General features: G+C 42.7%; 1 protein-coding gene across 2 annotated transcripts in view; it reads left to right on the forward strand.

The window, feature by feature from the left end:
* UBE2Q2 (ubiquitin conjugating enzyme E2 Q2) overlaps positions 1 to 13,184 on the forward strand; it is a 30,314-nt gene extending 17,130 nt beyond the window's left edge. Inside the window, exons 4-13 of one of the 2 annotated variants that reach the window (XM_058156649.1) lie at positions 86 to 142; positions 1,615 to 1,752; positions 2,275 to 2,359; positions 5,784 to 5,844; positions 6,868 to 6,958; positions 7,121 to 7,179; positions 8,392 to 8,440; positions 9,572 to 9,667; positions 10,902 to 10,981; positions 12,767 to 13,184. In XM_058156649.1, the coding sequence (XP_058012632.1) occupies positions 86 to 142; positions 1,615 to 1,752; positions 2,275 to 2,359; positions 5,784 to 5,844; positions 6,868 to 6,958; positions 7,121 to 7,179; positions 8,392 to 8,440; positions 9,572 to 9,667; positions 10,902 to 10,981; positions 12,767 to 12,878 (828 nt within the window). In that variant the 3' untranslated portion in view covers positions 12,879 to 13,184. The remainder of the gene's footprint in view (positions 1 to 85; positions 143 to 1,614; positions 1,753 to 2,274; positions 2,360 to 5,783; positions 5,845 to 6,867; positions 6,959 to 7,120; positions 7,180 to 8,391; positions 8,441 to 9,571; positions 9,668 to 10,901; positions 10,982 to 12,766) is intronic. The other variant, XM_058156650.1, reaches the window with a different exon arrangement.
* The last annotated feature ends 519 nt before the right edge of the window (positions 13,185 to 13,703 follow it).

The following is a 13,703-nucleotide window of genomic DNA, read 5'->3' on the forward strand; positions in this document are numbered from 1 at the left end:
TCTGCTGCCTGGGTTTTTTTGTAGAGGGAAAAAGAAAGAAAGAAAACGCTTATTTAATTGATGAGAAACTTTTGTCATGTTCTAGAATGGAACGACCGAAGAGGTGACATCAGAAGAGGAAGAGGAGGAAGATATGGGTGAAGTAGGTGTCTCCGCTCACTTGCAGCCTGCTCTGCTCTTCGTTTTTGCTTCTGGATCTTTTATCTGTCCAGAAAACAAAGGTGGGAGGATCTAAGGACATCATTGAAGGGCCAAAACGGCTGTCCAATCTGTTCTTAAAAACCTCCAGTGATGAAGCACCCACAGCTTCTGGTGGCAAGCTGTTCCGCTGGTTAATTGTCCTCATTGTTAGGAAATTTCTCCTTAATTCCAGGTTGCTTCTCTCCTTGATGAGTTTCCACCCATTGCTTCTTGTCCTGCCCTCAGGTGCTTTGGAGAATATCTTAACTCCCTTTTCTTTGTGGCAGCCCCTGAGATATTGGAAGACTGCTATCATGTCTCCCCTAGTCCCTCTTTTCATTTCATCACCTACCCATTCCAGATCTTCCGTCATCTTCACACTCCTTTCCACTGCTCCAGTTGTGGTATTGGAAGCCTTGCCTGTTCCTCTTACCTGAACACTTGTGCCTTCGTGTTTCTCTTTCCCCCAAGCTGAGAAATTAGCGTATTTTTCAGAGTATAAGACGCACCTTAGTTTTTGGGGAGGAAAATAAAAAAAAAAGCTGATTGGCAGGTGGATGGGCCTCTCGGAATACCCCCCAATCGACTGTTCCCAGAGGTGAATGTTAGCAACAGGTTCCTTGGTTGTGAGCTCTGTGCCTGGCTTTTTTTTTTTTTTTTTGGCTTTTTTTTCTGCCTCTGAAACTCTGTTTCAGAAAAAACTTTTTTCTGCCTCTGAAAGCCTCCAAAACAGAACTTCAGAAAAAAAGCCTCTGAAGCTCTATTTGGGGGCTTCTTTTCCTGAAACTCTGTTTGGGGTTTTTTTTTCTGAAGCTTTGTTTGGAGGCTTATTTTCTGAAGCTCTATTTGGGGGCTTATTTTCTGAAGCTCTGTTTGGGGGCTTCTTTTCTGAAGCTCTCTTTGGGGGCTTCTTTCCTGAAGCTCTGTTTGGGGGCTTCTTTTCTGAAGCTCTGTTTGGGGGCTTCTTTTCTGAAGCTCTATTTGGGGGCTTTTTTTCTGAAGCTCTGTTTGGGGGGCTTCTTTTCTGAAGCTCTGTTTGAGGGCTTCTTTTCTGAAGCTCTATTTGGGGGCTTTTTTTCTGAAGCTCTGTTTGAGGGCTTCTTTTCTGAAGCTCTGTTTGGGGGCTTCTTTTCTGAAGCTCTGTTTGAGGGCTTATTTTCTGAAGCTCTGTTTGGGGGCATATTTTCTGAAGCTCTGTTTGGGGGCTTCTTTTCTGAAGCTTCTTTCAGCCTCTGAAACCTCTGTTTAAGAAGCTGGGTGGGGCTACATTCGCACCCAGATTTTCACCCTCTTTTTTGGGGGAAAAAGGTGCATTTTATACTCCAAAAAATACAGTATGCGTGATCCATGCAAACCGCCGAACTGCTGGCGTGGTCCTGAGCGATCGGTTGCTTCTGCTTTCCCCTCCCCCTACTCTGCAATCTTGTCTCGTAGGACATCGATCTGGATCATTATGACATGAAGGAGGAAGGGCCTGCCGAAGGGAAGAAAACGGAGGATGACGGCATCGAGAAGGAGAATCTGGCCATCTTGGAAAAAATTCGGAAGAATCAAAGGGAGGATCACCTAAACGTAAGTGCTTGGTAGGTGAGAGGAAAGGGATCCATTAGAAAGTTCATTGCATTTCACGTATGAAAGAATTGAAAGTGGACGGAGGGCGTTAGAGACACAAGAGGCCTTAAATTCATGTTATTTTAGACTTTTGAAAGGTCACTCAAAAGGTCACTCAAAAGTAAAATGGCCTTTATTACAGAAAGTCCTTAACTTAACGACCACAATTGCGGTCTTTCAGGACTTCCATCGTTAAGCAATTTGGTCATTAATTGAGTTGCACCCCGTTTTTTCCCCCCAAGGTCTTTAAGCGAATCATCATGGTTCTTTAAATGCATCCTGCATTGATTTTGCTAGTTTTTTGTTTTTATTTATTTGAATTTATATCCCGCCCTTCTCCGAAGACTCAGGGCGGCTTACATTGTGTTAAGCAATAGTCTTCATCCATTTGTATATTATATACAAAGTCAACTTTTTTTATTGCCCCCAACAATCTGGGTCCTCATTTTACCTACTCTGTTTTTGCCCTTTTTCTGTCTGCAGGGTGCGGTTTCTGGGTCTGTCCAAGCATCGGATCGACTAATGAAAGAGCTCAGGGATATATATAGGTCGCAAAGTTTTAAGACAGGTAAGTGATTTATTTTTCTAACGGAGCAAATAATGGGATATCTTGCAGCATGGGCATAATTTCTTTTGGTAAGCCTGTTTCAAACTATGATCCCTATCCTGCTTAAATAAGTTAAAAGGCTGAAAAACAGCTTCTATCCCAGGGCAATAGCCATATTCATTCTACGGTATAGTGCAGGGGTCAGCAACCTGTGGCTCGGGAGCCGCATGTGGCTCTTTCACCCCTCTGCTGCGGCTCCCTGTTGCTCAAAATATGCATCACAACTGCCAATGTGAGACACCTGCCAGCACACAATTTATTGAGGTTTTCGACCCATCTTTTTTTTTTTTTTGAGTTCAAAATGTTTTTGTTGCATGCAGAAATAAAAATTCATTTTCGCTGTAGCACTTCATTGATTTCATAAATGCAACACACTATAGGTTTTTGTTATACATAGCATAAAGGTAAAAAAAAAAGATATATGCAGTGTTATCTTCATTTTAGATGTCAGAAGGGTTTTGTGGCTCCTGGTGTTTTCTTTTCTGTGGGAAACAGGTCCAAATGGCTCTTTTGAGTGTTTTAAAAAAAAAAATTCTATTCTATTAAGGTTGCAGACCCCTGGTACAGCGCAATATCAGGTTTTCAATTTCAATTATATAAAATGTAAAGGATGTATGTTTGTGTTTTTATTTTTATAGTTATAATGTACACTGAAGACAGCATTTAATTTCGTTGTACCTTGTGCAATGACAGTAAAGTAAAGTAAACTAAAGTAAACTAAAGCCCACGGGAAGCTTTTAAAAGAAGGGGAATAGATTTGCACCGTCAACCGGTAAAATAATAATAATAATAGTAGTAGTAGTAGTAGTAATAGTAACAGAGTTGGAAGGGACCTTGGAGGCCTTCTAGTCCAACCCCTTGCCCAGGCAGGAAACCCTACACCATCTCAGTCAGATGGTTATCCAACATTTTCTTAAAAACTTCCAGTGTTGGAGCATTCACAACTTCTGCAGGCAAGTTGTTCCACTTATTGATTGTTCTAACTGTCAGGAAATTTCTCCTGACAGTTTAAAATCTGGAATTATGTGACTTATTTTTGTGTGTAAGAGATAATGATGCGATATTTAGATGATGCTGGGTTGTTGTTTTTTAATTTTTACTTCTCCAGCTGTGTTATCGTGACGTTATTTCCAAGTGAATTTCCTCTCTTGGTTACCCTTTGTTCAAAAGAGGCTTTTTAAAAATAAATAAAAAAAAAAAACACCTCACCTTTTTTTTTCTTCAATTGGAATGAAAACATTTTTTTTTACACCTTCTCAAAATACCACAGGTGACGTGACAAACGGATGTCAGGAGTCCTGATTCTTTGCCTACTTCTCAGAAAGTGCTAATGAGGGCAGGTTGCACAAGACCTTGTGCAACCATGGCTCCAGAGCTGGGCCTCAATTAAATTCAGTAGCACCTTCTTGGCTACTGTGAGAGACAATCCTTTTTTTAGCTGAAAATTATGGGTGGGTTCTTTTTTCCCAGAACATGATTTTCTTGCAAAAAAAGACCGAAAGTGAATAATAATAATAATAATAATAATTCGTTCTTTCCCCCCCCCCCCTGCAATTATCTATTTTCCACTGATTGCTTCATCTGCTTCACTAAGCGGACGGTTTCCTGTTGTGTCTTTTCTGTTCTGCATGAGAAAACACCCTTGCATTGGTCTCCTTTCGTATTTATAGTTTATACAGGTAGTCCTCTACTTATAAACGTTCGTTTAGTGACCGTTGGAAGCTACAACGGCACTGATCAAAGTGACCTGACTTGTTTTTCACATTTGAAACCATTTTAAGTGTGAAAATCATAGCAACATCCCTGGGGTCATGTGGTCAAAATTCACACGCTTGGCAACTGGCTTGTACTTACGACGGTTGCAATGTCCCGGGGTCATGTGATCCCCTTTTGCGACCGTCAGACAAGCGAAGTCAATTGGGGAAGCCGCATTCGCTTAAACAATCGAGCTACTCATTTTAACGACTGCAATGTGTCAGGATTCCAAGCAACACCCCCGATGTTCAACGATTCCACTGAACGACGGCAGCGAGAAAGGTCGTAAAACGGGACAATACTCAAACAAACGTCTCACTTAGCGACAGAAATTCGGGGCCGAATTGCGGTCGTAAGTCGAGAACTGCTGATACCGATCGAGCAAGGATGCTTGCTATAAACAGCAGAAAAGCCCCAGGTAAATGCAAATTCTGGTGCCCACAACGAATTGTAAGGTTCAGAATGCTGCAGGGTGTTGTCGTTTGGTTGTTGAAAATTTTGTGTATGTCTTTTGCCCTGGTTAAATAGTTCCATCCTGAACTCCTAGATTTAAAAAAACAAAAACGAAAAACAACTGACCAAATTGCAAAGCTTCCTCCCATAGAAGGTCATGTTCATAGATGTTAGATGGTACATAGATGACATAGATGTCAAAGCTTTTTATGCGCTGGCGTGAGATGGAACCGCCTGTCCTCCTGGCAGATGGCAGCTCTTGGCTGACCTTGGCTGATCTTGAAGAAGCTAAGCAGGGTTGGCTTGCTTAATATTGGGGGGGGTGTTATTTGAATTTATATCCCGCCCTTCTCCGAAGACTCAGGGCGGCTTACAATGTGTTAAGCAATAGTCTTCATCCATTTGTATATTATATACAAAGTCAACTTATTGCCCCCAACAATCTGGGTCCTCATTTTACCTACCTTATAAAGGATGGAAGGCTGAGTCAACCTTGGGCCTGGTGGGACTTGAACCTGCAGTAATTGCAAGCAGCTGTGTTAATAACAGACTGTCTTAGCAGTCTGAGCCACCAGAGGCCCAGAACATTCAGGGAAATATCCAGTGATAAATATCCAATGATAAAAGCCACCATTATGGAGCTGATGACCGTGGAGATTGTCAGTCCTCCAGATCACCGTGTGTTGTTTTTTTTTAATCCTGGAAGGTGTTTCGCTTCTCATCCAAGAAGCTTCCTCAGTTCTGAAGAAGTGAAAAAGCTGAAGAACTGAAGAAGCGTCTTGGATGAGAAGCGAAACTTCTTCAAGGAAAAACAAAACCAAAGAAACAACGAAAGTCCAGCTGCCTTTTTTTAAAAGCACCTTTGGAATATGGAGCAGATGCTTCGCATAGAAGTGGCGGGACCACCGCGGGCCCCCCACGGGGTCTGTCTGTGTCTTTCTACGTTTTTATACTCGTGCAAGTTTCTTTTATTTAGACAACCTCTCCTTGGATAAAAAGTAGAGGGAATTCACGGAGATATTGAAACCTTTCTGATATTGGGGGGGGGGGGGGGAAACCTTCCTTGTGCCAAATTGGCTTGTTTTGAAGCTTTGTGAAGTTCCAAGTCCAATCCCAAACCTTGATTACCTAATCAAGCTCTTCTTCTTTTTTCATTTCTTCCCCACCTCCCCCACAGGGATTTATTCAGTGGAACTCGTGAATGACAGCTTGTATGAGTGGCACGTGAAACTTCTAAAGTAAGTAAACTAAGAAACTGTAAAACAAAGATGTTGAGACTCTAGAAAGAGTGCAGAGAAGAGCAACAAAGATGATTAGGGGGCTGGAGGCTAAAACATATGGAGAACAGTTGCAGGAACTCGGTATGTCTAGTTTAAGGAAAAGAAGGACTAAGGGAGACATGATAGCAGTGTTCCAATATCTCAGGGGCTGCCCCAAAGAAGAGGGAGTCAAGCTATTCTCCAAAGCACCCGAGGGTAGAACAAAAAGCAATGGGTGGAAACTAATCAAGGAGAGAAGCAACTTCGAACTAAGGAAAAATTTCCTGACAGTGAGAACAATTAATCAGTGGAACAACTTGCCAACAGAAATTGTGGATGCTCCAACACTGGAAGTTTTTAAGAAGATGTTGGATAACATCTTGTTGGTTTTTTTTTGTTTTTTTTAAAGCATTTTTTTCTTCGACCAAAAATGCTTTTAAACGTTAAAAAAAAAAGCCTCTGATGATCGTGCGGCTCAGCTGGAATCACCAGAGGAGCCTTTTAAAAGCATTTTTTCTTCGACCAAAAATGCTTTTAAAAAAAAAGAAAAACCTCTGACGATCAGGCAACTCAGCTGGGATCACCAGAGGAGCCTTTTAAAAGCATTTTTTTACAACCTCTTCGGCTGAAGAGGTTGTAGAAAAAATGCTTTTAAACGTTAAAAAAAAAAGCCTCTGATGATCGTGCGGCTCAGCTGGGATCACCAGAGGAGCCTTTTAAAAGCATTTTTTTACAACCTCTTCGGCTGAAGAGGTTGTAGAAAAAATGCTTTTAAAAGAAAAAAGAAAAAAAAATTGGCCACACCCAACCAGTCACATCCCCACCACCAAGCCACGCCCGCAGAACTGGTAGTAACAAATTTTACATTTCAACCCTGGTTTGAGCCCTTAAATTATAGGCGAGTCACTCCCCGGTTCTTCTTTGAAGAGAGCATGAGAGATAGGAAGGCATTGCAATCCAGTTATTGCATCTCTTCTTCCTTTTTCTCTTTCTTGTGATTAGGGTCGATCCCGACAGTCCGTTACACAGCGATCTCCAAGTCTTAAAAGAGAAAGAAGGCGTGGAATATATTTTACTCAGCTTCTCTTTTAAGGTAAGTAGGTAGGAAGGAAAGAAACAATTCACCGGTGGGAGGCTGTTTCTTTTAATGAGCGTATTCTTTAACGAAATTTCAGCCTCTTCCGAGCTCACCGCTCTGGTAGAGAATAGACTTTTCCAAGATTTAAGACTAATGGATCTCTCTTATTTGTTTCAGGATAATTTTCCATTTGACCCTCCATTTGTACGAGTAGTCTCTCCAGTACTCAGTGGAGGGTAGGTTCAATTATTATTTCTTAATCGGTCATTATTCAGGAATTACAAATCTGACATTCCTCTTACTTTCTGGACAATGATCGGCGCAGCTTTTTGAATATTTCTTTGGAAACCTTATAGTAAGAGAATGGTAAGAAATGCTGGTTAGTTCTATTAAATCTAAGCGGAGTATCAAGAACTTTTTTTCTCCAATCGCTCCTGAATTGGGCTGTCAGCAGTCCAATCTATTTTCTTTTGAGTAGGAAATATTTGCATGTGAGATATTGAGGGGATTCCTGTTCTAACTACGAGCAAGAATTAAAAGGCGTGAGAATTTTAATATTTATCAAGATTTCCTAAGCCACTCCGGGAGTAGTAAAGTGCAGTGTGAAAAATGCCCTGAATGAAAATGAGACTGTTGTCACAAAAGGGAAACTTGAAATAGTTGCACAGTGCTTCCTGCTAAATTATTCTCGTGGCAGAGCCGATAGTCAAACTATTTGCCAACTGATTTTACAGCTTCGATGGTCTCCGTTTCCAAACTGTCACCTGTGGAATGGACATGGCGCAAACAAATAGACAAACCAAAGGGGATTCTTCAAATTAACTTTAGAGTCTTGGGCTCCTATCTCCCTAAGTTTAACTCATAGAAGTCTAAGTTTAAACATGATGTTAACTACCCATTTCGGAGAAGGCTAGTAGACTAGTGCAAAATCTCACTACCCACTCTATATACACACTGGGGTTTTTAAAAAATCCATTTTAATATTAATTCTAATGTTTTAGCTTTTAATGCCTGCTGTTTTAATGGTATAATTCAGTGATAGCTAGCCTTTTCCGGACCATGTGCCCAAAGCGCATGGGCCCGAACCCCCAAAATGCAATGCGTGTGTGGGCCTGTGCAGGCACACGCAGCCCCCACACACGCACCCCATCCGCATGTCCTCATATGGTCCCCCCGCCGCCTGTGCATGCGCGACAGAGACTTGAAGACCAGCTGGCTGGCAGGAGGCATGCGCACATGCACAGAGGAGCTGAACTAGGGTGACAGCTCTCGGGCCATCATCACGCGTGCCATAGGTTCGCCATCATGGCTACAACGGTTTCATTCTGTTAGTTACGGTATTGTAGGCTGCCTCGAGTCCCCCGCTAGAGAGATGGGCAGCCTACAAATTTAATGCCTAAATAAATAAATATTGGAAATGTTCTCAGTGTGCGTTTTATGTGTCTCAGGTACGTTCTGGGTGGAGGCGCCCTATGCATGGAACTTCTAACCAAACAGGTAAATGCAGGTCTGGAGGGTGGCTGCCCATGGTGGAATTACCACCTGATTTTTATGTACTGGTAGTCCTTGACTTATGACCACAAGTAGTTGTTCAGTGAGTCACCCCCGATTTTCCCATCTTTTTTTTGGCACGGTTGTTAAACGAATCATTGAAGTTGTTGTTGTGACCCAGGCCCAAGTAGGTAGTAGGAAACTCAGTCAATGTAAAAACAAACAAACTTTATTAGAGCAGCTGAGAATTACTTCATTCCCAGCGCAGTCCAACTAAATTAAAGCAAATTCCTCCCCACACAATTCCTCAGTCCTATCACTACCCTTGGTCCAATTAGGTACAACTGCCAAAGGCCTTTCATGGCAAAAGTTCAGAAGACTCCGATACAAAATAAATGCAACAAGACAAAGCTATCAACATTGTTTTCCAACAAAGAGCCCAAACGCTGTTGCTGGTCTTTTAAGCCTTATGGGAGGGCCAATCATCTCTTGGCCTTACTCCCCAGTCGTCCTCTTTGCTTGAGCTCTTGCCTTCTGGCAGCTCTTCTCATGCATGCATTAGGAACAGGTTCCTCCTGTTCCTCTGCCTCACTACTGTCAGCCTCTGGAGGCTCTGGAGTCCGCACCTCACTTCCCGATGGCCCTGGCCCCACCTCTGCCTCTGATGCAGAGCCCTCATCCGGGCCTTCCCCAGCCTCCAGGACTGGCCCCTGTTCTTCCTCAACCTCATTGCTGTCCAACTCTGTTGCCAGCTCCGCAGGCTTCTGGCGCACCGCAACAGTTGTTAAGGGAATTGTGTGAATCAATGAATCTGGCTTTCCCCCATTCGTCTTGCTGGTTGGGAAGATCGCCAGTGGCGATCACGCCACCCCAGGAAGCTGCAACTGTTGTAAACTCACGCTGCTTGCCAAGTGTGCAAATTGATCACCTGCCCGGGGAAGAATGCTGTGACAGTCCTAAGAGCAAAAACTGGTCGCGAGTCCCTTTTTTTCAGTGTTGTTGTCACTGTATGGTTGTTAAACAAAAGGTTGGAATTTGAGGACCACCTGTCCATGACGCTGTGGATACTCCTGATTCTGGAGGACTTCCCTTCACCTTCTTCCTCTCCCCCACGGGACCCTCCCCCCGTGTTTCTAGGGTTGGAGCAGCGCCTATTCCACAGAATCGGTCATCATGCAGATTAATGCCACGTTGGTCAAAGGAAAGGCCAGAGTTCAGTTTGGGGCGAATAAGGTAGGCGACACCATTGTGTGTTCCCAGTTGTTTAAGACTTCCATTTGCCTCTTCCGCTGCAAACCAACGGGCTTAAATTTCATTGTCAAAGTAGAGGGGGTCATTTGATCACATCATGTCCAGGTTTTAAAGCAAATCCATAGAACTGAAAAACGATTTGAAGTTCTCCCATATTGGACACCGGTGTTTCCCAATCTCGGCCCCGTGAAGAGGTGTGGACTTCCAAGTCCCAAAATGTCCCAGCCAGCCAGGCGTGGCCAGAAGCGTGTTTGGAAGCCATGTAAATTTTCTAAATAAAGTAAATACAACCTCTTTTGGGTAAATGAAACAGGGGTGCCCTTGGTACATCCCGCTAGCTTCTCAGTGGTTAGAATAAGAATAATAACAGAGTTGGAAGGGACCTTGGAGGCCTTCTAGTCCAACCCCCTGCCCAGGCAGGGAACCCTACACCACTTCAGACAAATGGTTATCCAACATCATCTTAAACACTTCCAGTGTCGGAGCATTCACAACTTCTGGAGGCAAGTTGTTCCATTGATTAATTGTTCTCACTGTCAGGCAATTTCTCCTTAGTTCTAAGTTGCTTCTCTCCTTGATTAGTTTCCACCCATTGCTTTTTGTCCTACCCTCAATGGAGCCAATCAGTGTGGGGTGTTTACATCTTAAGGTGTGTTGAACTCGGGCATCTGCAGTTTATTCCAGTTTATTCCAAAACCAAGTTCCAAGTAACACCCCCAGCAAAAGAAAACACTGAGACTTGAAGTTCCTCAAAGTTCCATTTTATGAGAGATGTCATATTGGCACATCTGGGAAAACCCGAATCTGAAAGCTTCCAGGTTTTCCCCACCCAAACAAAAGTCCAAGTGCCTGCGCAGCACCCATATGGTCCAATCAATGCACCATCCCAACTGGAGATGCCTCCCAATCACACCCCTCCAGGTGCGGGGCAAGATGTCCTTGACTTTCAGAGAAAGGAATGTTATTTTGACAACATATCACCCCTGCTCCATACAATCCCCCCTCCCAGTTTCCCACAGCAGTAAATGTGGCAGGCCTGAAGGCCCAGTGCCAAAGATGGCTTCCAGGCCTGACACCCGGTTAGGTTTTGTCTTAGCATGGCATGAAAGTTTCTGTATAAGTCTCTTAGTTGCCCACCATCTCAACCTCTTCTTTGTCCGAGCTGATTTTGTCTCCTTAGAAGGAAAACGTTAAAAGCACATTCTCTCTCTTCCAGAGCCAATACAATCTAGCAAGAGCACAGCAGTCTCATAAATCTCTAGTACAGTTACATGAGAAAAATGGTATGTATGTATGGTATGTATGTGAAACCCATAGTTTTGTAAGTATAACATCAGAAGAGAGCGACTGGAAAGGGGAGGGGGCATTTTAAGCCACTGTACCCCCATGTATCTCTCGTACATTTCTGTCTCTGCCGACTGACCCTCATTATGGGTCTGCTGAATTCAGAACAGGTAGTCCTTGACTTGTGACCACAGTTGAACCCAAAACATTGCTAAGTCAGACATTTGTTAAATGAGTCTTGCTCACATTTGAAGACTTTTCTTGCCACCACTGTTAAGCGAATCAGTGCAGTTGTTAAGTTAGCCACAGGGTTGTTTAGTGAATTTGGCTTCCCCATTGACTTTGCTTGTCAGAAGGTCGCAAAACGGGATCGCGTGACCCCTGGGGGACTCTGCAACCGTCATAAATCCGAATATAAATTGTGCGACCGTGTGGATTCGGTCACAAGTGTGAACAATGGTTATCAGTCAATGTTTTCATTGCCGCTGTAATATGGTTACTAAGCGAACTGTCCTAAGTTGAAGACTACCTGTAATTGAGCCCTGGGACAATAATTCAAACCCATTGAGCTGGAAATTAAAAATGTATTTGGTTTTGGTTCCGATACGTTGACGAGAAGAAGAGAAATTTTAATGCTTGGCCTCCTTGGTGCTTCTATCACCCTTCAACCTTAGAAGATAGAATAACAGAGTTGGAAGGGACCTTGGAGGTCTTCTAGTCCAACCCCCTGCCTAGGCAGGAAACTCTACACCACTTCAGACAAATGGTTATCTAACATCTTCTTTAAAACTTCCAGTGCTGGAGCACCCACAACTTCTGGAGGCAAATCATTCTGTTGACTAATTGTTTTGTTGGACAATTTCTCCTTAGTTCTAAGTTGCTTCTCTCGTTGATGAGTTTCCATCCGTTGCTTCTTGTCCTGCCCTTTTTGGAGAATAGCTTGACTCCCTCTTCTTTGTGGCAGCCGAGAAGCCTCTGTCTAAAGGAGGAAAAGTAGAGCAATATGCTTCTCTTTCAGTGATGAATTAATTGAATTTATTTGGAGCTTCCTATCACAGAGGAATACATCTTGAGGGCCTCACAGGAGCTTGGATGGATCCAAAGAGGAAAAAAACCATGCAGAGCCCCTTGGTGTCCTCTGGGCTTGGTTGTTGGCTTGCAGACATCTCATTACCCATTGAGGTAACGTTACCGGAGTGTTGATGGTCTCCATGGTGATAGTCTCCCAGTTGAGGTGTTGATGGCCTTCAGGTTGATGGTCTTTCTCATCATCACAGCTTGCAGTGTTGATGGTGATCTGATGATGACCCTCAGGTACTGATGATGTTACCTAAGTGGGTAATGAAATGCCTGCAAGAAAACAGCTAACCAATCAAGCTGAGCATCCAAGCTCAGAGAGCACCAAGGACTAACTCCACAGTTCAGTTGTGGAGCTACAGATAGCTACTTCTACTGGAAGAAAAAGAAGCTTTGGAAGTCATAGGAGGCAGACTGAGCCCATCTGCAATTCTTCAGGTGGCTGCATCATGATCCCAGGAAGCCTTGTGTTGCACCTTAGAGACTGCAGAAAAGTCTACGTTTTGTCCCCACGCCCCCCAATGCTGCACAATCCTATAAGCCATAAACAAACACGGATCCTTCAGAATCCCAGAAACGTGGTAGATAGGTGTCCTTCAGTGGCGTGCATTCTAGACTTCAGGGATACTATATAGAATTATTGTAAAGCATAAAAGCGTCTCGTTTACCATTGTTCCTGCGTATTTGACAATGTGTAATTATTTTTTCTTCTTCTTCCAGGCTGGTTCACACCTCCAAAAGAAGATGGATAATATTGAGGGCCACATTTAACATTTGGACCAATATCAGTAAAAGATTTTATTTGCAGACTCAAGCTATAAATGCCCCATAACAGCTCATAAATGAATCAGTCAATATCCAGTATAAAATTACAGCCATACTGTTCTGCTCATTGGACAAATATTTTGGACAGAACAATTTAAGACTTTCCTATATTTTCCCAGCGGATTGAACACACCTGCGTTTTAGTACTGAGTCCCTCAAACTGGGTTCTTGGTTTACTCAAAATTTCCTATTGACTTTTCTATGCACTTCAGGGGTGGTTGACGTTTTTTTTTTCTCCAGAATGGACTGCAGAGGATTGCAATATATTTTATTTAAAGCCAACCAAGAGGAATAAAATTAGTTTGATAATGTGTGTTGTAGAGTTTTCAGATCTTGTAAAACCAATCTCTCTTTTCTTTTTTTTTTTTTTTTTTTTCCCGGCTTAAAATTTGAGAACCTTTCTAGAATTTCTTAATTCGAAAAGCGATAATAGGAGAAAGCTTGCAATGTGAAAGAATTAAAATGTTTTATTTTACGGCTGTCTTGAGGTTAGAACTCCTTAGTTTAAGCAAAGCCAGGCTGTGCCAATAGAACTTTGCAACGGGTCGTATCTGCTAGGGTTGCTGAGCTGTTCTGATAATTTTTGAGTCTCTAGCATCTTCTTCTCAAGAGGAAGCCCTAGGTGTAAAGCTTGAAAATTTATTTAAAATGCTAGAAAGCCTCTTTACAAGGTCAATTCCATTAACGGGTTGTTGCAATCATTTGTTGATAATGAACTTAAAAAGCAATGGGCAAAAATCAAGACACTCCTTACTTTTTTTTTTAAGAAGACCAATTTTTTTTAAAAAAAAACAAAAGCCCCAAAATTCCCAGGAAGGTCTTGATTCAGATT

Source organism: Ahaetulla prasina, chromosome 13 (assembly GCF_028640845.1).
Source record: "Ahaetulla prasina isolate Xishuangbanna chromosome 13, ASM2864084v1, whole genome shotgun sequence".
Lineage (NCBI taxonomy): Eukaryota > Metazoa > Chordata > Lepidosauria > Squamata > Colubridae > Ahaetulla > Ahaetulla prasina.